The 19,474-nt window shown below is 46.2% G+C and overlaps 1 protein-coding gene across 1 annotated transcript in view; it reads right to left on the bottom strand.

Annotated features, from left to right (window-relative positions):
- LCP2 (lymphocyte cytosolic protein 2) overlaps window positions 1-19,474 on the bottom strand; it is a 44,491-nt gene that overhangs the window by 5,207 nt on the left and 19,810 nt on the right. The window contains exons 7-17 of the mRNA XM_077895570.1: window positions 16,192-16,387; window positions 13,938-14,035; window positions 12,139-12,205; window positions 11,951-12,034; window positions 9,277-9,302; window positions 9,141-9,160; window positions 8,955-9,062; window positions 7,344-7,374; window positions 5,118-5,130; window positions 4,334-4,463; window positions 2,888-2,937 (exon numbers count right to left, since the gene is read on the bottom strand). Coding sequence (XP_077751696.1) covers window positions 2,888-2,937; window positions 4,334-4,463; window positions 5,118-5,130; window positions 7,344-7,374; window positions 8,955-9,062; window positions 9,141-9,160; window positions 9,277-9,302; window positions 11,951-12,034; window positions 12,139-12,205; window positions 13,938-14,035; window positions 16,192-16,387 — 823 coding nt within the window. The remainder of the gene's footprint in view (window positions 1-2,887; window positions 2,938-4,333; window positions 4,464-5,117; window positions 5,131-7,343; window positions 7,375-8,954; window positions 9,063-9,140; window positions 9,161-9,276; window positions 9,303-11,950; window positions 12,035-12,138; window positions 12,206-13,937; window positions 14,036-16,191; window positions 16,388-19,474) is intronic.

The raw sequence follows: 19,474 nt of genomic DNA, 5'->3' as shown, positions 1-19,474 counted from the left end.
TAATATAAAATAATTAGTCCATTAATGAAAAAGTCACAGTAGTTTTAATGTGACCACCAAAAAGAAAATTCAGGGGACTGATTTTTCACAGACTCCAGCACACCCAGAATGGATTCCCAACCACTGATATTGTGACAGTGTAGTAAATAAAGACAATTATATCCTCATTTGTTGACACAATAAGAAATGTAAGTCACCCAAGACAAGATGAAATTACCTGGAAAATATTGTTAGCTTCAGGAATCAGAGTTTGCTACCCACTCTTCCTAACTGAATGTTCTAAAGAGGTAGAAATCTTCAACCCTCACAGAAGACGCTGCCAACTACCTAATCAATCAGGAAGTCTGTGAGGTATCTGTAAATTACCCAGCATTTGTGTCTCAGCTTCCCTAACACCTTATTGTCTTTATAGTTCCCTGAAACTTTCTGAGGATGTGTTTCCCGATCTCAGCAAAGGTTTGATTGTGTGGAATTGTAATCGCCAAGGCTGTTTTCTATATGCCAGAACAGCTATTAAGAACTGAAAAATTCTGTGAGCCGCATGTTCTTTGAATTATTCATGTGTCATCCGTTCATTTATTCAACAAATATTTATTCAGCACTACTCTGCCCAGGCCTTGAGTGAAAAGGCACCCCTGTATCCTACCTTTAATCCTCACAGCAACACCACAAGATGTTTATTCTCTTCTTTTGAGTATGAGGAAGCAGTGGCTCAGAGAGCCTGAACAAATCACACCAATCATGGGATCTTAGTGGCAGGGTCAGGACTTGAACCAGTGATTCCCAAACAATATTCTACATAAACAAGAACCCTGGGGGCAGAGGGTGGGGGGGAGTAAGGGGGAGGATGAAATTCAAATCACCCAATCTGCATTTAGCAAGTATTGCAGGTGGTTCTGCAGCAGGATTGTTCCTCCATCTACAATATGCTAGAAGTGTCACACTGCCTGCTCAGGCCACTGAGCCAGGAGAATAACCTGGGAAAGGCTGAGGTCTTCTGAGCCATGCTAGCAGGAGTCTTCACCATGGCATTCCCTGCTTCTAAATAAGCAGATCAGACTGCCTGAACTGTTGATCTTCCTTCTTAAGACTCCCAAGGCCTAAGAAGATTTTTCCTATCCCTACCTTTGCAGTCCAACATGCCAGGCAGTTTTATACTGTTTCTTCAATGAAAGAAACCTAACCCTACAGTTAACTGAAGTAGAAACAAGGCCTATATTGCATGGCTACTTTGGAGTTGGATTATTCTCTTTCTGCTTCTGCACCTGCAGGCCAGCACCATGAAGTCACATTTGCAACAGGCAATATACTACTTTTTACTGCAGTCACACACCACCCTTATTATTGAGATCTTCAGGGTAGCTGGGGTGGACTTTTTGGATAACCTACAGAGCAGCTTTTATCTTCCTAATATGGGAGCAGCCAAAGGAGAAGACTGAGGACCAGGTGTCCTGCCTATCTTAGGGGAAAAAAGATCAATTTTGATTAAGGTAAGTATTCCCCACCAAAATTAACCAACTATTTATATCAATAATCTCTGCTACCAACTCATAAAATTGTGGGTCTGTGGAACTTACTTTGGGAGACACTGCTATAAGTGAAGTATTGGAAGCCTAGATGCCTGTAGAAGCCAGGCAAATAACACAATGTGAATTCACAAAACACAGTGAGTTGTGGACACTGTGGAAAATTGAGGGGTGTAGGGGCAACTGTGGAAAGCACTATACCCTCAAATGCTTAGGAAACATTGAAGACATAATGGATTTTATTGGTATCAGCAATAGGGTCTTGCACATCTATGGGACAATATATTCAACTAAATGTAATGGATGTGCTCAAAAAAAAAATCTTGACTCTTGAGTCATAATTGAAGTCCTAACATACTTTTCTATTTATAATACACACTGGTATTCTTGCATGTGTACTATGACCAAAATAGTTGTTTTGTTCCTTATAGCATTTTAAAAAACTTTAAGTAAACATTTAAAAATCAGGCACTTTATATTAAAAGCCATATTTCCATTTTTTTCCTGAAAAAAAAAACAAAAAACAAAAAATCTGGCATCACTAAGACCAGTTTCCTGGCATGAGAAAAATCTATTTACTAGAGTTGGGTAACTTTCCACAGTCATTCAACACTCAGTCATTCAATAAACATTAAAAAAAGTGCCTACCATGTGCCAATCACTGGCAAGTCCCTAAGGCTAAAAGATAAACACAGTCTAGTCTTACCTTGTAGGCCTTTGCTGCTACTCAAAGTGGTCCGTGGACCAGCAGGATCAGCATCACATGAGAACTTGCCAGAAATGCAGACTCTCACATCCTACCCCAGACCCACTGAATTAGAATTTGCATTTTAACACAATTTCCAGGTGATCTGTATTCATATTAAAGTTTGAGAGCACTCTCAGCAATATTTATCATGCATGCCCAGAGAAGGTATTATTAAAAATGCAGGTCCTCATCCAGACTTACTGAATCAGAATCTTGGAGGGTTGGGTTCTCTTAATCTGTATTTTAAACATGTTCCTCAACCTGCAACTCAAGGATGGATTCATCATAGAAACCTAAAACTACAGAGAAAGTCAAGCACTTTCCTGAGCACCATATAAAAATAGCAGGGAGGAAAAGCTCTATATGGGATAATTAATGCCAAAGCCACCTTTCTGAGGCCAGAGGGGTGTGTGTGTGTGTGTCTTATGTAGCATCCCAGCATTCCATCAGTCCTTGGCACATGGCAGAAACTGAATTAAGTATTGAATAAGAAAACATATTTTCTGGCTTTTAGGAAATAACCAAACCTTTGCCAAAAGGCTTTGTGACAATTGGGAATCCGGTCATTGAAGCATGTTACCTGGAGAAAGTCACTAGAGCCCAGAGTACAAACCTTGAGAGAAGTATGGCGGCAGGGAGGCACTCTGTGGGAAACCACTGTTACTGCAGAGACACAGAAAGAACAGATGTAAGTTGGGTTGAGCTGAAGAGGCTGATGGGGAAGCTGGGTCAGGGAAACCCACTGGAATGCCACTTCATTTGTGTCTACTAACACCCCTCCCTGAAGCCATGGCTGCTGAGCAAAGAGGAGGGCTGATGGGGCACGCCTCACCACTGCCCCAAGGTGGCCTACCCCAAATGCTAATAGACTTTGCAAGCCAAAACCGTGAAAACCTGAGAAGGGTATTTGAAGGTTATTTTTAAGAATAAGGCCTTTAAGGCCTTTGAATTTGGAGAATGGCAGATGTCTCTGAGGAGAGGACTTCACTTTTGGTTAGGAACACATATAAATGGGCATGTCGTTTGGGAATAGTGAATCCTGGGGTCCGATGGTCCACAAGGGTAGGTGGCTGGGTGAAAAAAACCAGAGAGGGCCAGGTGGAACTGCAGCAGACAGAAACAGCATCTTCAGGGACAGGTGTGGGAGGAGGCAGCTGTGGGGGCCCTGAAATGCTTCCTGCTCCATGCTAAGCAGCCATTCCTCTGCCCCCTACACCAAACCTGTCAGTCTGCTCTGTTCAGCAGTGGTGCTTGCTGGGTGGTATTCAGCAAGAAGAAGGACAGAGCTGGGCCCAGTGAGAGTTGGAGCAGGATGAGAGAATGGGAGAAGAGAAACAGAGAAGAGTGAGAACAAAGAGCAGAGAATCAGAGCAAGAGGCACCCAGGGGCAATGAAAACAGTTAGAGAGTCCTTCTAGATATCTAGCTGGGGTAGTGAGGTGGTGCTGGTGGTTTTCTTCCATACTGAAGGTGGGTCTGAGCCTCTCCTTTTGCACAGAAGAGAATGAGCTGGGGGCCTTGAGGACATCAGGTAGTAGCTCCTGGGCTTGTGGAGGGAGAAATGGCCTGTGTCTTTCTCCTGTTCCTGCCTCTGCCTCCAGACAGCCTCATCACGGGCCCTGAGAAATACCGTTGCTGTTGCAAAAGCAGGCCTACTAGGGACAGAGCCTGTGCAGTGACCTCATAGCATCTGCTAGGTCCTCCCATCCAAGATCTGGATGAGCTCCAAGTACTTAAATTAACTGGGTTTCTTGAGAGTTTGTTTCAATTCACAAAGTGAAAACATTCCCCATTACTGCCCAAGGGTCCATTCTGCCTGGGTGACCATGGAACAGTCAGTTCTGTACCCCTCCAACTCCAAGCACAGAGACTTCAAGAATAGCAGTGGATGAACATGTGTAGTTCTTTATGCTCAGCTTGATTTTGTTTCTGAAGACCCAAAATGTTCTGACCCGACTACCACTGGCTCATTCCTCTCTTCCCCAAACCACTCAACATTAGGTCTTACCAATGGACCTGGGTGTGATGTTAAGTTAGCACTGAATGATGTTACCACATACCTTTCAGAGAATGCTCCAGGCATGTGAGGTGATGGGAGGGTGTGCTTGGGTGATGGCTTGGTGGATCTGGAAGGGAAAGTGTTGGAGCTCATGGAGGGCATTGTGGGCTGAGGCAATGGTCTTTGATGCACTGTGGGCAAAAAGGAAAAATATAACAGATTGTTAGTATCCAAGTGTCACAGGAACATTCCAGAACTGTTTCCCAGTAAGTTAGAAGCAGCTAGTCAAAAGATCAAACGTAATTACAAAGTGGTAGGATAGAGCTCCACCTCAAAGGTATTTCTAGATGCTTTGCCACCTTAGAATGCACTACAATGCTGCCATTCTGTATCATTCTCTATGATATACATTCATTTTATTTTTTCATTTTCGAAATGCTATCTTGGCAGAAAATTATCAGTTGGAAACCATATGAATTTCAGAAATGATTCACAAGTTTTGTTTTATGTGAGCCAAATTTTATGCTGCCTCATTTATCTACAGTTAGTGATCCTTTCCTGTATTAGAAGGCATAAATATCACATTTTTTTCTATCAAACTACATATGCAATTTTTAATTTGTTGTACTATTAAGTTACTTACACTATTATTTATGAACATAACAGTTCTCTTTGGTAACCCAGATAACTAATGCAATATACCAACTGATATATGTCTACTTAATACTAATTTAACAATTATAGTTGATTCTATGGAGCTTCTGTACTAAATAATTCCATGTGATGTCTGAGCAGAAAAATGAAGGAATGGGCTATAAGTTGTAAGAAAGCTTTTCCAAACATACCATCATCTTCATCCTGGTAAGGGTAAGAAAAAAAAAAGCTATTAGCCTATCATCAAAACACAATTCCTAAAAGAAGAACTGCATTTTTCAATCATATAAATGTCTGTTTCTTTCTTTAGCGGTTGTGTGTCTCCATTATAAATATATTGTGGAGAAGAGTAGAGCTTGCTAAGTAGTTCATCATTTCTTAATACAAACAATCATCTAAGGACACTCCGATCTGAGACTTTCCTTGTATACATTACATAAAATAGGTTCTGAGGTGCCCAAAAGGGCCTAAAGACACAATAATAATGGCAGTATCTACTATGTGCCCTAAAGATTTATACACAATGTCTCATCCAATTCTCCTAACAACCCTTTAAAAATTTAACATCCTCATTTTACAAATGGAAACATGGTGCTCAGGAAGGAGTCCTAACTTGCCAAGGGTTATAGAAATGGATTCGATCCCTAATTTGTCTCAGCCTTCTTTTGGCCACGCCCCGTAAAAGCAACTCCATCTTACTTATGTATAACGTGGTTTACAAGGTGTCTACATTGCTCAGCATTTATCTTCAGGCAATCCATGAAACAGGCAAAGGAGGAGCTAGCTATTTGCTGTACTCCTCAGATGAGAAATGACATTTCAAGAGGCGAAACAATTTTGCCATTGACAAGCAGGCCAAAATAGACCACTTGGACTTGTTTTGTTAGGCCAGCACACTGGTGAAGAAAGACCACCTTATTCAAAGTGTTGCTGCAAGGAGTAAGTTGGTTATCACATGTGTCTGCTGTATGTGGAGTGCTCAGGAAAAGTTAGCTGTCATTAGTCCTACCATTGAGATAAGATAAGAAGAATCATAGCCAGAATCATTCATCCCAGTTGGCCAACTGGGAGTCCCAGCAGAGGGCTCCATGAATAAGTACACATGGGCTCAGTAAATGGCCACAATGAAATACCTCTTCAGCACCATTACAACCATGTCATGTTTCTTTCTACAACTCTCAGATTCTCACGACATGACCGTCAACCCTTCCAGAGACTGAGAACCTCAAGAATATAATGTTACCCTCACTTTCAACCTTGTCTCCTCTTTGTCCCTACAGCTTTACAGCCAAGCTGCTGTCCTTGCTATATCCTTAGGGTCAACGGGCAATGTCACCCACGTGCCTTTGCTCGGGATATTCCTGAGGCTGTAATACATCTGGGCTTTTCCTAGGAAGACTCTATTCTGTGCCCTCCCCATCATTCAATGATATCATAAATCTCAAGTCTAAGAAATCACCCCTGGGTCCTCAAGCCCCATCAATTACTTTCTTCCCTCCATCGCTAGAGCTTGTTTCATGATCACATGCTGTTGAGCATGTTGGATGTGGGTCTGCTCATCTTTCATATCTTAGCACTTTATCTGAACCATCATAGCATCTAGCACAGAGCTACAAGATAGCAGGCACTTGTGGGCTGAGCCTTTGAATAGTGATAGGGGTGTGATCACCTCCAGAGGGCTTAGAGTCTCCAGGAAATCAGACAGACCTGGATTCCAATCCTGGCTAATTACTAGCTGCACAACTTGTGATAAGTATCTTACCCCTCTGAACTTTGAATTCCTCTTAGTAAAACAAACAATGATTCTTCATAAGGTCATTAAATGCAAAACATGTGTAAAGTTGGGGTGACCAACTATCTCAGTCCAGTTTGCCTGCACCTGATGGGGTTTCTGGAACTTTAAGATTTTCATTGCTAAAACTGGACATAAAACTTCCATTGCTGTTTCCCAGGTAAACAGCTTATCATCCAAACATTCCCTAGCTTGGAACATGCACATAGCAGGCATCCAGTAATTGCTATTCCCTCTGTTATTCAGGTTGTGGACTTATTAAAAGGGAAAACAAAGGCCTCGTAAACTTAGCTGTGAGACCCAGACTCTTGGGTATCCCTCCTTTCATCCTTCCCTCCAACTATGGTTACTTTACATTGTGAATTAGCACCTGGTACATGGGGCTGTGATTAACCCCACCACTCCGGGACTTCTCAGAGGGACCAGAGCTAAGCAATGCAACACCGGGGGCAGGAGAAAATAATAGAGGCCCCAACAGGCACCAGCTTAAGGGCCTACTGTGTGCAGGCTTTGCTCCCTGTGCCAGGTCTTAGTGAAGTCTGAGAAAGGAGCGACCCCAAGCTCCACAGAGCTTGCGCTGATTTGCCCTGTGCCGGGCATTTACCAAAAGGGTTTTTGTACTTACATTCTCTCTTCTCTCTGGTCCCCATCCATGCCTGAAACGAATTAGGGCAGAGAAAAAGAACTGAGCATGAGGAGTTCCAGCAAGCCAGCCTCAGTGTTCGACTTAATGAGAAATCAAACCCACTGAGCCGTGATAAAATGGGAAGAAACTCCCGCCCCCAGCAGAAAAGCAGGGGAGCAGGAGCGGAGGGAAAGTTTGGGGACTCAAAGTTCTGTCACCACTGTGAGCTGAGCTAGGCAAACCTTTATTCTTTTAGCTACCACAGCAAATAATCACATATATTTAAAAAAAGGTTTAGTCAGCAAACTAACTCTTTAGTAGCTATTAAACTTCACCGAGTAGATGTTTCTCCAAGCAAATGAAAACATGTTAGGTAATATTCTCCTTTGCTGATGTCTTAAAACAGCCATCTCAGGGCTCACCCTCTGGGTGAAAAGAAGACAGAAAATGCTACTGCTCTGGGACTCTTCCCAGATGCGTGAGCTAGTCACACAGATTTGGTGACAGCTGCCTTTGAGCTGGGGCAGGCAGCCGTGTATCTGGGCTGACGTCACGCTCTCCCGGGTCGGGGGGATGAGAGAAGGAATATACTGAGCGCCACCGCCTCTGTCAGACGCTTCACGTGTCAGCCTCCCATCAGGTGTTCACTTACACTTTTGGTATTTTGTTCATTATATATTTTTTACATTCATTTTGTTTTTTTAAAAGATTCAAACATCCATTAAAACATCCATTAAAATATTAACTTGATTCCTGAGGTCTTCTCAGTGCCCTCTAGCCATGGCCCTGGTTTAATCCTCACACCAGCCACACGACAGCCAGAGCTAGGAGGCCCCATTGCACGGACGAGAAAAACAGAAGCCTTGGCTGTGTCCTTAGTATGCAGTAAGGTGGAAACGGACCTCAGATACATTTATGCCATTTGGTGCAATAGGCCCCAAAAGACCTTACAGTAACTTTAGAAATATTGGACTTCAGAACTCTGCATTATAAAATGTGGCTGGACGGTGAGGAAGACACTTACACTGCCCTAAAAACCTCCCCCAATTATTTCCTCTCTGTTACCTGACTTGAAAAATGATGCGGCAGGTACCGTTCCCACGTACTGAGATGAAAGGAAAACACTGGTTGAGGATGCCTTCTCCACAGACGGCAGCCATTCCCATCCTCCCAATGAAGCATCTCCCTACTCCTTTCTTTCTTTTTTTTTTTTTTTTTTAAGATTTTTAAAATTTATTTATTCATGAGCGACACAGGGAGTAAAGAGAGAGAGAGACAGGCTCCACGCAGGGAGCCCAACGTGGGACTCTGGGACTCGATCCCTGGCCTCCAGAATCATGCCCTGGGCCCAAGGTGGTGCTAAACCGCTGAGCACCCCCCGCCCCCGGGCTGCCCTCACCACTCCTTTCTTTGCTACATCACTATCATCTTCAAAAGGACCCGGGATTTGGCATCCAACTTGAGAAGCCAGAATTCCTCCAGCCACAGCCGCAACACCAACCGCTGCTCCCCGGGAGCAGCCGGGATCTGTAGTTCCTTGTGGGCTACTGCTGGGCAGGTTGTTGCCGTCACTGCTCTGAATGACAAACCCACACAACAGAAGCCAGTTACCTGGGCACAGGTGGCTTCTTCCCTGGCAGGGGGCTACCCCGGTCATGCCTTTCTGTGGCTGGTGGTAAAGGAGGCTTTTGCATCTTGGGTAAATGCTCCCCGAGAGGCCTGCAGGGTTGAGAGAAAGGAGGAGTGAGATACAGCATATACCCTGCACCCTCACACAGATGCAACAGGGCACCTTACCTTCCCGCTGGGGCTGAGGGCTGTAAGACAGGGGAGAAGAGATGTGAGTGTCCTCAGCACTTTTCAAAGAACAAAGAAAAGACACAAAATAAAACAAAAATAACGACAGACATAACAAACCAGGGAAACAGCTTACCTTGTCAGGAAACGGGGGCTTCTTTCCTGTAAAGGACAAACAGCAGGCAGGCCGTGAATACTTTATCAGCTAAGCAGGAGGTATCCATTCATCCCTTAATGAAACCTTGAGCCCGAGCCCTGTGAGGGGGCTGATCTTGTAAGCTCTGGAGAATCACAGACTTCGGATGTGGAAGATGCCCACCTAGAGCACCTAATTTTACAGGCTCCGAGAAACTATGTGACTTGCCCGAGGCCACACAGAGTTGTGTACATACAAACAGTATTCCAGAGTCTATGCTTTTTTTCCACATTTGATTTTATGTAACTGATGATAAGAAGGATTAATGTCTACTTGGGATTTCATGCGTCTTTCACGGACTAAGAAGTTCTGTGGGTAGCCTAAGTTTATTCCTGTATCTGAAATAAACCCATTTGCCCGGAGGGGTTAATTTTCCTTCAGGCTCGTGGTACATTGGACATTACATAAAGTATTACACTTCCTGTCCGGGAAAATGTTCGATGTGGGGGGAGAGCATTTCAGGAGATACTCCTGATGGGGTGCCAGTCATACCGCCTTAACTTTTGTTGGGTTTTATTTCTTTCTTCCTTTTACTTTTTTCTTAGAACAGATGACATGAAGGCTCCCTAAAGAAATGCGAGGTGTACCTGAGAACTCTGCACTGCAAAGTCATTCAAAGCAACTTATTTTTTACTCTGTCTGGAGTCCCTTTGAGTAGATATGCCCTATGGTTTCAGTGCAGGAAGAAGTACCACTTAACTGTATTCAACTAGGTCTATAAGCAAATCCTGTATGCCTTGAGCAAATTATCTAAGGTCTTTGAGTCTCAATTTCCTCCCCTGTAAAGTGAAGTTTATAGGTTAAAAGTGCATAGGTTTGTTGTAAGGATCAGGTAACAATTTATATGCAGGGTCAAGTACATGATCCATGGGGGCCAGATGTTTCCTCTTCCTTTCCTTCCTTCTCATACCTCTGTGCAGTTAACACCCCAAGGTGAATGATGATATGATTTTCACAACATGATATACACCCAGGCCTGTGACAGGTCCTAAGAATCTGATCCTCCCGTGAAAAGCTCACTGCCCAGTGGGAGACATGGTATAAGAAAAGTTTATTACTCATAAAACTTCAGCCTAAGATGGAACCCTACCTTACAGGGTTACTAAGAAAACTTAGATTTATATTCTTAGGCTTATGTAGATTTTCTTTTTTAAAAAATCTCCTGATTTGTGCATAGTCTCTGGGCATGGTCTCTGTTAAGAGTCCGAGCATCATAAGAGGCTAGTACTCTCAAAACATCATGAACAAAGAAGTAATCAAGAGTACGTATTGTCAAGAAAGGCTTTAAAAAGTTTTTTTTTTATAAAAGAATCTATCAAAAGGAAACTTTTGTGCAGGAGGTGACTCTCAAGGATTTCATACCAGTATTCCACTTTCCTGGATGCTTTGACTTCTGGTAGGAAGCAGACCTGGGGTCTGAACTTAATCTCTCTGGCTTCATTTTGACATAATTTGAACAGCTCTCTGCAGCAGACCAGTCTGAGCTCAAACAGCCAGCCGACAGAGCTTTGCATGAGTCATCAGAGCTGTGGTACAGTAGAAAACAGCCCCAAGCAGCAGCCTTAAGAACTGAAATTTGTTGCACACAGAGAGGAATCTGAGGCCACAAAAGCCTAACTGCCTTGCTCGAAGTGCAGGTCAGGAAGGTTGGGTGTGGCCAGGATTTGAGGCTCCTTAACTTTCAAGGCTCACAGCTCCTTTTCCCAAACTCCCTACCCCATAGCAAGGAAAATCCAAGGTCTCTGATTGTCCCATGATGTAGTGGAAAAGAGCACTGGCTGTGAAGTCAGTCATGGATTCAAATCCTACACCGAGTTATGCAAATATGAGAAAGTTAGCCAACCTCTCTGAACCTCAGTTTCATTATCTGCAAAATGGGGGTAACAATACACCCCCTTTCATTGGGTTGGTGTGAGGATAATATGGGTAAGTTATTTTTGGTAGATAAAGTATTTATTTGCCGCATAGTGGGTGCTCAGAAAATTTTAGAATTGAATCAAAAGTAGCTTTACATAGAGGTAGCCATACTCCAACAACACTCTGGGCCAATTTTGGAGGAAAAGGACTGTAGGATACAAACAGTTTGGTCAACAGCACATGTGCAACAATAAAGGACCTTGACATTTTAATAGCACCTTGGAGTTTTATCAAGCATTTTCTTCTTCTAGTCACCTTACAAGTAAGGAGACATCTCTGAACACATATGGTCCCTGTGGTCAGTAAGCTGCTAAGTAGCAGCCAAGGTAGCTGACAACACTCTTCCATGCCTCCTGTCTCTGCCTGCGCGACGCCCCCCCCCCCCCCCGCCACACTGTGATGCCTACTGCACCATCCTTCAGGAGGACAATGAGATACGTGTGCACCTGGAACCCGTGAAGAAGCAGGCCCAGCACAGGGCTAACAGCAGGAGCTCTACCCCCATCACTGGGTTGCTGAGTGATCTGGGAAAGTTATCTCTTTGTGCCTTGGTTGCCTCATCTGTGAAATGAGGGTGATTCTAATAGTCCCACATCACAGTACCATTATGATCAGGGTGGTGCACGTGAAAACCATGCTGTGAGCACCCCATACATATTGGCCATGATTACTTGGCATCAAATAGAGTAATACTAACCTAGTGTGAAGGGCTCTCTGTCAAATGGGGCCAAGGAACGATCGAGGGGAGGTTTCGTGCTTCTGTCTATGGAAGGAGCAGGGACTGGAAGGGGAAAAGACAGAAGTCAATTTTAAGAAGAGAGCAGTTGTTTGGCGCCAAAGGAACAGGTACGCTGGTGGGCAATGGAGGGCAGCCCCTGTACTTACGCTTTGCTGTTTTATGGTTTCTACTTCTGCTAGGCTCTTCGTGGTTTGGCTGGGGCGGGGGGAGTGGCTGTTTAAAAAAGATCCATATGTTAAGTAGCATCTCACTGGAATATAGCCACAAGTCCTAGTGGCCTTATTGCCGCTAATAGCCTGACTGTTCACTTTCCTCATCATTTCTCTCTTGGACAGTAACCTCTTACCTGAGCTCCCCATCCCACACTCTTTCATCCAAGGTATTATCTGCATGGCAGTGGAGTGAGCATGTCACTCCCTTGCCAAGCTTGCCTTGAATGGCCCCTCTCATAGGGAATACAATAAGAACTTGCTGTGTATCCATCTTTCCAAGTCCTTCTTAGATTCCTCTCTCCAGGGTCCACTGGGCGCCCACTCTAAATGTCATCTTACAGTTCCTGCAAAATCTCAAGCTCATGCCATGGCCTCTTTCTCATCTCTGTACTTGTGTTTTTCTCTGCCTAGAATGTCCTTTCCCCACCTCCTGCCACAACTGGCCCATTCTGTCCAGCTCAATGTTGCCTTCCCACCCATCATCAAGTTACTGGGTTTTCTGTCTCCCTGATCACACATTACTATTCAAATTGTCTTGTGTATATATTTGTTTACTTGTTCAGTATCTGCCTCTCCCTAACCAAAATTGAAACTTCATAAAAGCAAGGACCTTATTTGTCTTGTTCGTGCTCTATTCCCAGCAGCTAGAACACTGCTTAGCACACAGTAGCAGCTAATAACTGTCTGTTGACTGAATGAGTGAATTCTGCATCCCAGTAGTGGCGGTGGAAGCCTTCAGATTTCAAAGCAGAATGTTTTTGTACATCAATTCATCTCCATGAGTCTCCCCGCTCTTTGCAAGAAAACTGCACAAGCAGGAGGAAGCCACGCATGTTTAGATGAAAGGTCCCAACTGTGGAGTGGTCTGCATTTTGAGATTTGGGGAAAACACATTCTCTCTCTCCCTCTAGGCCTGGACACTGGCATTTGCCTACCACCCTTAAATCTCTCAGACCCCTCACGAAGAGAACACGTTTCCAGCTATTGGCACATTAGCCTGAACTTCTGGGGGTCTCTCTGAGTACTTAATTGGACCCACAGGGCCTGCGACTGTAAGCTTGAAGAAAGAGGAAAGGGGGTTCTCCGCCTCTCTCTCCTCTAGGTTCACTGCATTGTGAGCCTTGGGGGCTCAAGCCACCTGCCCGCGGCATTTCCGCCTCTGGCCGGCAGGTGGCACACGTCTTGCAGGTGAGAGAAAGTGACCCCGAGCTCCAGGCCATGGCCATAGGGACCATTTACTTACCCGTTTATTTCAAAGCTTTGATTAATTTCAAAGGGGAGGGAGATAATAGCACAACCTCATTATTGAAGTGGCTTAAATTGTTTTGGGTAAGGGATGCCTGGGTGGCTCAGCGGTTTAGCACCTGCTTTTGGCTCAGGGCGTGATCCTGGGGTCCCGGGATCAAGTGCCACACGGGGCTCCTCCCTGTGTGGAGCCTGCTTCTCCCTCTGCCTCTGTCTCTCTCTCTCTCATGAGTAAATAAATACACTCTTTAAAAAATTTTTGTTTTGGGTAAAAAGAAAATACCGATGATGACATGCACTACGATGTGGACAAGAACCAGTAGGGTCTCACCCCCCAGGCCCCACTGCCGGTGCCGGGTTGCACGCTCGCAGCCTGTCTGTAATCTCCGCTCACTGGTCGGCGCCGGGTGAGGTCCCTACCGTCTGGTCTCTGGCAGAGGAGGGATCAGAGCGCACCCAGCCCCGGGGAGGAGGGCGAGGGGGCCTACCGCGTGACTCCGGGCCGCGGGCGGAGGAGGGAGCCCGGGCATCGGCCGCTGCGGGGGCACGGGCGGCTGCTGCGGGACTTTGCTGGTCGGGGGCCGGTCTGCGGAAGGGCAAGGGCAGGAGGGCAGTGAAATGAAAGCAGACATGCCCCACCACGGCCGGGGGCTGCGAGCACCTCTGCGCCGCGGGGAGGCGGGGGCGCCCCATCCCGCAGCCCCCCGCAGCCCCCCGCAGCCCCCCACCAGCCCCCATCAGCCCCCCCAGCCCCCCGCCAGCTCCCCATCAGCCCCCATCAGCCCCCTCAGCCCCCCGCCAGCCCCCTGCCAGCTCTCCCAGCCCCCCGCCAGCCCCCCGCCAGCCCCCCACCAGCCCCCCCAGCTCCCCGCCAGCTCCCCACCAGCCCAAGGCCTGCCCGCCCGGGTCTCAGACACTCTCACACGCACACCCAGGTGACCCCGCAGGGTTAGGTCTGCTCTCGTGCCTTCTGTCCTGGGTCCCCTTCCTTCCCCTCACAAATGCTCTGGGGCTGACCTCCCCTTCCCACTTCCTCCTTTTGCTCCTCTCTTCCCTTAAAGGGAGGGGCTGGTCACCAACTCCCCTTACGGAATCCCAGATTTTTTTTGTTGTTGTTAAGATTTTATTTTTAATCTGTACTCCCAACATGGGGCTCAAATTGACAACCCTGAGATCAGAAGTCGCAGTCTCCATGACAGAGCCAGCCCGGGGCCCTGGAACCACACATTCTTAGCTGGTTACTTGGACTTGCTTTGGAAGAAACTCAGTATTCTGAACCACTGAAGTATCCCAAGGCCAGGTGGATAGGCTAGCGATGTCCCTTCTCTTTGATGGGGTAGAGACCAGGCCAGGATAGTGACTGAGAGCTTCTCACATTCTGTGCCCAGCATGCCTCTGTTGCCTGACCCAATCCCAGCTTTGGAGAGGTACTGCTCTTCCACAGGGAGTGGGGCTCAGAACCTGGGCAAGCCTGGTCTAATCTGATGCCACTCTACCCGCACTGGCCAGCTCTCAGCTCTTCTGACATGCTGTCCTCCTGAGAGCCAGAGCCTTTGCACAACTGTTCCTACCGTTGAAAATACCCACCCTCACTTTCCATATCTACCCCAATTCCACAGCCAACTCCCACTCATCTGTGGAACTGCAACTTGAAGCTCATATCTTAAGTGAAGCAGCCTGGACTAGGCATATGTCCCAGCCTTCTCACCCGCATTTGTCTTCCTAAGTACATATCATGGTTTAATTAAGGCATTTGTGCTGTGTGCATTTGATGTTACCTCACCCACTAGACTATGAAGTCTTGGGGTGAGGACTGTCTTCACTCTGTGTCTCCATAACTGGCACATATAAGGCACTTGATTTAATCATTTAATCATTTCTTCTCTGGACCTCCATTTCCCTGTATATGAAACCGGCATCATCCTTGCTCCCCATATCATAGACTGTGCTTAAAAACACAAAACAAAATGTTGACAAAGTGTGAAAGGGCTTTAACATGGCAAAAGTGTTCTACAGCATGAAAGATGGATAGTGTCCATTTGCTTATGGTATAGATTGTCAACTTTCTAGCTGACTCTCTGATACTCTGCTGTGCAAGTGTGCATGAGCCTGTTTTCTTTCACCACCACTCCTACAGTGTGACCTATGAGGCAAGGGCTACATCTTCTTTCCTGAGGATTTCAAATTTTGGCATTTAGAATGATGCCTGGCTCACAATAGACCAGTCATTTTTGTTGAATGGATAAATGAATGAATGAAGGAGACACAGGCTGATAAGAACAGATTGACAGTAAAAATCTTAAATAACGTATAAAAAATTATTTTGAAGTTACGGTCACACCCCCTCAGTATTGTTATGTTGATTGTGGCCGTTTGTGGGTAGAAGAAGTCCCACATAACTATGAGTTGGTGGAAAGATGGGGAGAAATGGGAAGGTACTCTTGAGTACCTAAGTAATACATGAAATGAGTTATTATTACTGCCGAATACCTTACGTGGTAGTTCAGTGTCAGTGTCAGCCACCACAGGCAATGATTTGTCTGCAATATTTATCATCCTCCCAGCAAACGTCTGTGGTCTATATTTTTATTATCCTATTTCGTAGATGAGGAAACTGAGGCCCAGAGAGAGGGAGCACCTGTCCAAAGCCGCATGGCCGCAAGGAAGCTCTGCGCTGCGTGGGCACAGGCCCGTGAGGGGCAGCGGGGCAGCAGTGCTGGTGCGTGGGCTGCAGGGCCTTACCGATGTAGGTGGAGTTGGAGTTGGGGAAGGGCTTGGCAGGCAGGATGGAGCTCTGTAGGGCCTCCTCATCATTGGAGGGTGGCGGCTCGTAATCTGCATCGTCTTCCACGGGTGCCTCTTCCTCCTCGTTGGGGGACTCGTAGTCATCATTGTCCTCCCCGTCCTGATCGTCGGTGGGGCTCTCATAGTCATCCTCCTGCCAACACAGTGACGGAGACAGACCGGTTTGTAGAGCTTTCTGTGGTACCCGTGTGCCTGCATCGATTTTCTCTCTGCCAAACCTCCCAACAGTGCTGGTGTGGGGGGCAGCAGCACCGGGACCATCACTCCCATTTTATTTATGAGGACACTGAGGTTGGGGAATGCATTATCACAGGGCCAGCGAGTTGTGGAGTGGGCCCTCCATCCAATCCTTTAGACCACAAGGCATTTTCCTCTACCCCTTTTTGCACAAGAGAGAAAAGCACACGAAATGAGCAGGACACTGGAATAGAGGGGTGAGGAGAACCAGCGCTGTTGTGAGTAAATGTGTTTTTTTATTCCAGGAATCACGAAGAGAGAAACTAAGTGCCTGGAGCATCTGGGATGCCACTAGTTCATTGTCAGTTCTGTTCTTAGTATGCCTGAGCTCAAAACATTCTTCTCATCATAACTTCATGCAGTGTTGAAGGCCATGCTAATGGGGAAACCAGATAACCAAAGCCTATTAATTAGAAGGCAGATGAAATTGTGTCTGAGAGGGGAGAGTCAGGGCTGTGCGATTCTGTGGGCTGAGGGCTGAGTGTATAGAAACAACAGCTTATTATTCGTCACATCTGACACTGAGTTTAAAGCTGCTTTCTTTTTTTTCTAAAGATTTTATTTATTCATAAGAGACACACACACACAGAGAGAGAGATTGAGAGAGAGAGAGAGAGAGAGAGAGAGGCAGAGACACAGGCAGAAGGAGAAGCAGGCTCCATGCAGGGAGCCCAGTGTGGACTTGATCCCCGGCCTCCAGGATCACGCCCTGGGCTAAAGGCAGGCACTAAACCCCTGAGCCACCCAGGGATCTCCCTAAAGCTGCTTTCTTTTAGAAAGGACTCTTTTTCTAAATTTTAAATTTTGTGTCGTATTTTACGTGTGTTTCTCTATGGGTCTCAGGGAAAGCGCGCCCTGGGGATTGAGTGATTGCCTTTGAGGCAGCTTATGAAAGGGGTCAGTCATAATAATGATTTCCCAAGCAGGGGTGGCACCATCGGCCACTGTGTGGCAAGTGCCTTATCCTTCTGATGCCAAAGTCAGGTGGGTAATAAATGGGCCCGGGGCAGTTCTCTACAGTCAACAGCAGTATGAAAAGAAGCAACGGGGGTTGCATCTTGATGAGCAAAGTTGTGTACCAATAGCCTAGAAACCCTCATAGCTTTGCTAGATGACTTAAGAAAGACTAAGTTGTTCAATTGAAACATTCCTGTGTTCATGCTGGATTTGAGGAATATATATATTTTTTAATATTGGAAGGCAAAGTGAGGTTGAGTGTCTTCCTGAACTCTGAGAAAGACTTCATTGTGTCTTCTGTGTTCCTATAACTTGAGAGCAGGGGAGGGAGCCCCTGAGTCAGGGGTCTTGAGAACAGTGGCCTCCACCCCTCTCCAGGGAGGGGGCTGCCATTGACAAAAGAGAGGAATCCCTAGATGGTCTCAGCCTACACACCCCAGCCCTGTTGCTCCTGCTTTCTACCAGCCTTTACCCTGAACACCTTCCTCAACAGCAGACCTTTCCTCTCCACTTCTAGAACAGTGGGTTTCCCCAATGATTTGGCTCCTAAATTTGCATGCATCTATTTGTTTCTAATCACGTTCTGCTGTGTGGATGCGATATCCATGCTATAAAATGCTCACAGGGTTGGATTCCTTATCTCCACCCCAGCCCATCTAGCGCCCTGTGCAGGGCTGGACATGCAGTGAAATCCATGAGCGTTTGAGGCAGTGGCTAATGGGAAGCCTGTGTTCAGTTTGTTCATCGAGAGAGGGAAGGACACCAACCTCAGGCTGGGCTCCCACACCGAAGAAGCCACGTGGCCAACAGTGGCAAAGATGCAGCTTCTGTGCAAAACTGTACACAGTGTGGGGGAACCTCTGGTCTATTTTCCCTTTTGCACAAAACAAATCTGTCCAATTCCTTTGTCTTTTTATAGAAAGCACAGACATAGCTAGCATTTTTCAAATGCATTGCTTCCTTTTGCCAGAATCTCAATAGGACAAGGGATGTTCTCCCTGTTTCCTAAAGGCACTGAGGCAGCTGCTCACCAGAAGGACCACTAGACTGAGGACCCAGGACCCCCACCTGGGTCCCAGGCTTGCCCCTAACTAGCTGTGTGGCTCTTTGTAGGTCCCATTCTCCCCAGGGCTCAGCTGCTTCATCTGTAAAATGAACACACTGGGCTGTGAGCCATAATTGAGCACCTAGCCAGAGTCCAGCTTCATGCACAGTAACCCTGAACACAGTCTTCTGGGAAGAGGATATCCAAAGTCCATCAGACTCTCAAAGGGCTCACTGTGACCACCTCAAACATAAAACCCAATTGGACTAGACCGTCCCTGAGGTCTTTTAGGGTGAATAGTTGATTCTGAAATCTCTCTCCCTCTGTGTCAGCAGTGGGAACTTAGATCTATAAGACAAGCTCTTTTGGGGATCTCTGGGTGGCTCAGCGGTTTACGCCGCTTTTGGTCCAGGGGGTGATCTTGGAGACGCGGGATCGAATCCCGATTAGGACTTCCTGCATGGAGCCTGCTTCTCCCTCTGCCTGTGTCTCTGCCTCTGTCTCTCTCTCTGTGTCTCTCATGAATAAATAAATAAAATCTTGGGATCCCTGGGTGGCGCAGTGGTTTGGCGCCTGCCTTTGGCCCAGGGCGCGATCCTGGAGACCCGGGATCGAATCCCACGTCAGGCTCCCGGTGCATGGAGCCTGCTTCTCCCTCTGCCTATGTCTCTGCCTCTCTCTCTCTCTCTCTCTCTGTGTGACTACCATAAATAAATAAAAATTTAAAAAAATAAATAAAATCTTAAAAAAAAAAAAAAGACAAGCTCTTTTAAGCTACTTTCGTGTGTACCATCTAGGGAGGGAGTTTGGGAAGGCCCTGCTGTGGGGGTGATAATAGTGAATAATGGTGTGATCTGCAAACTACAGCCCATGGGCCAAGTCCAGCCCACCACCTGTTTTTGTAAACAAAGGTTTATTGGCATACTGCCAAGCTCAATTGTTCAGCTATCATCTATGGTTGCTTTTGTGCTATAAAAGCAG

The sequence above is a fragment of the Canis aureus genome, chromosome 4 (assembly GCF_053574225.1).
Source record: "Canis aureus isolate CA01 chromosome 4, VMU_Caureus_v.1.0, whole genome shotgun sequence".
NCBI lineage: Eukaryota > Metazoa > Chordata > Mammalia > Carnivora > Canidae > Canis > Canis aureus.
The sequence above is the reverse complement of the archived record's forward strand: the minus strand, read 5'-3'. Positions and strand labels throughout refer to the sequence as shown.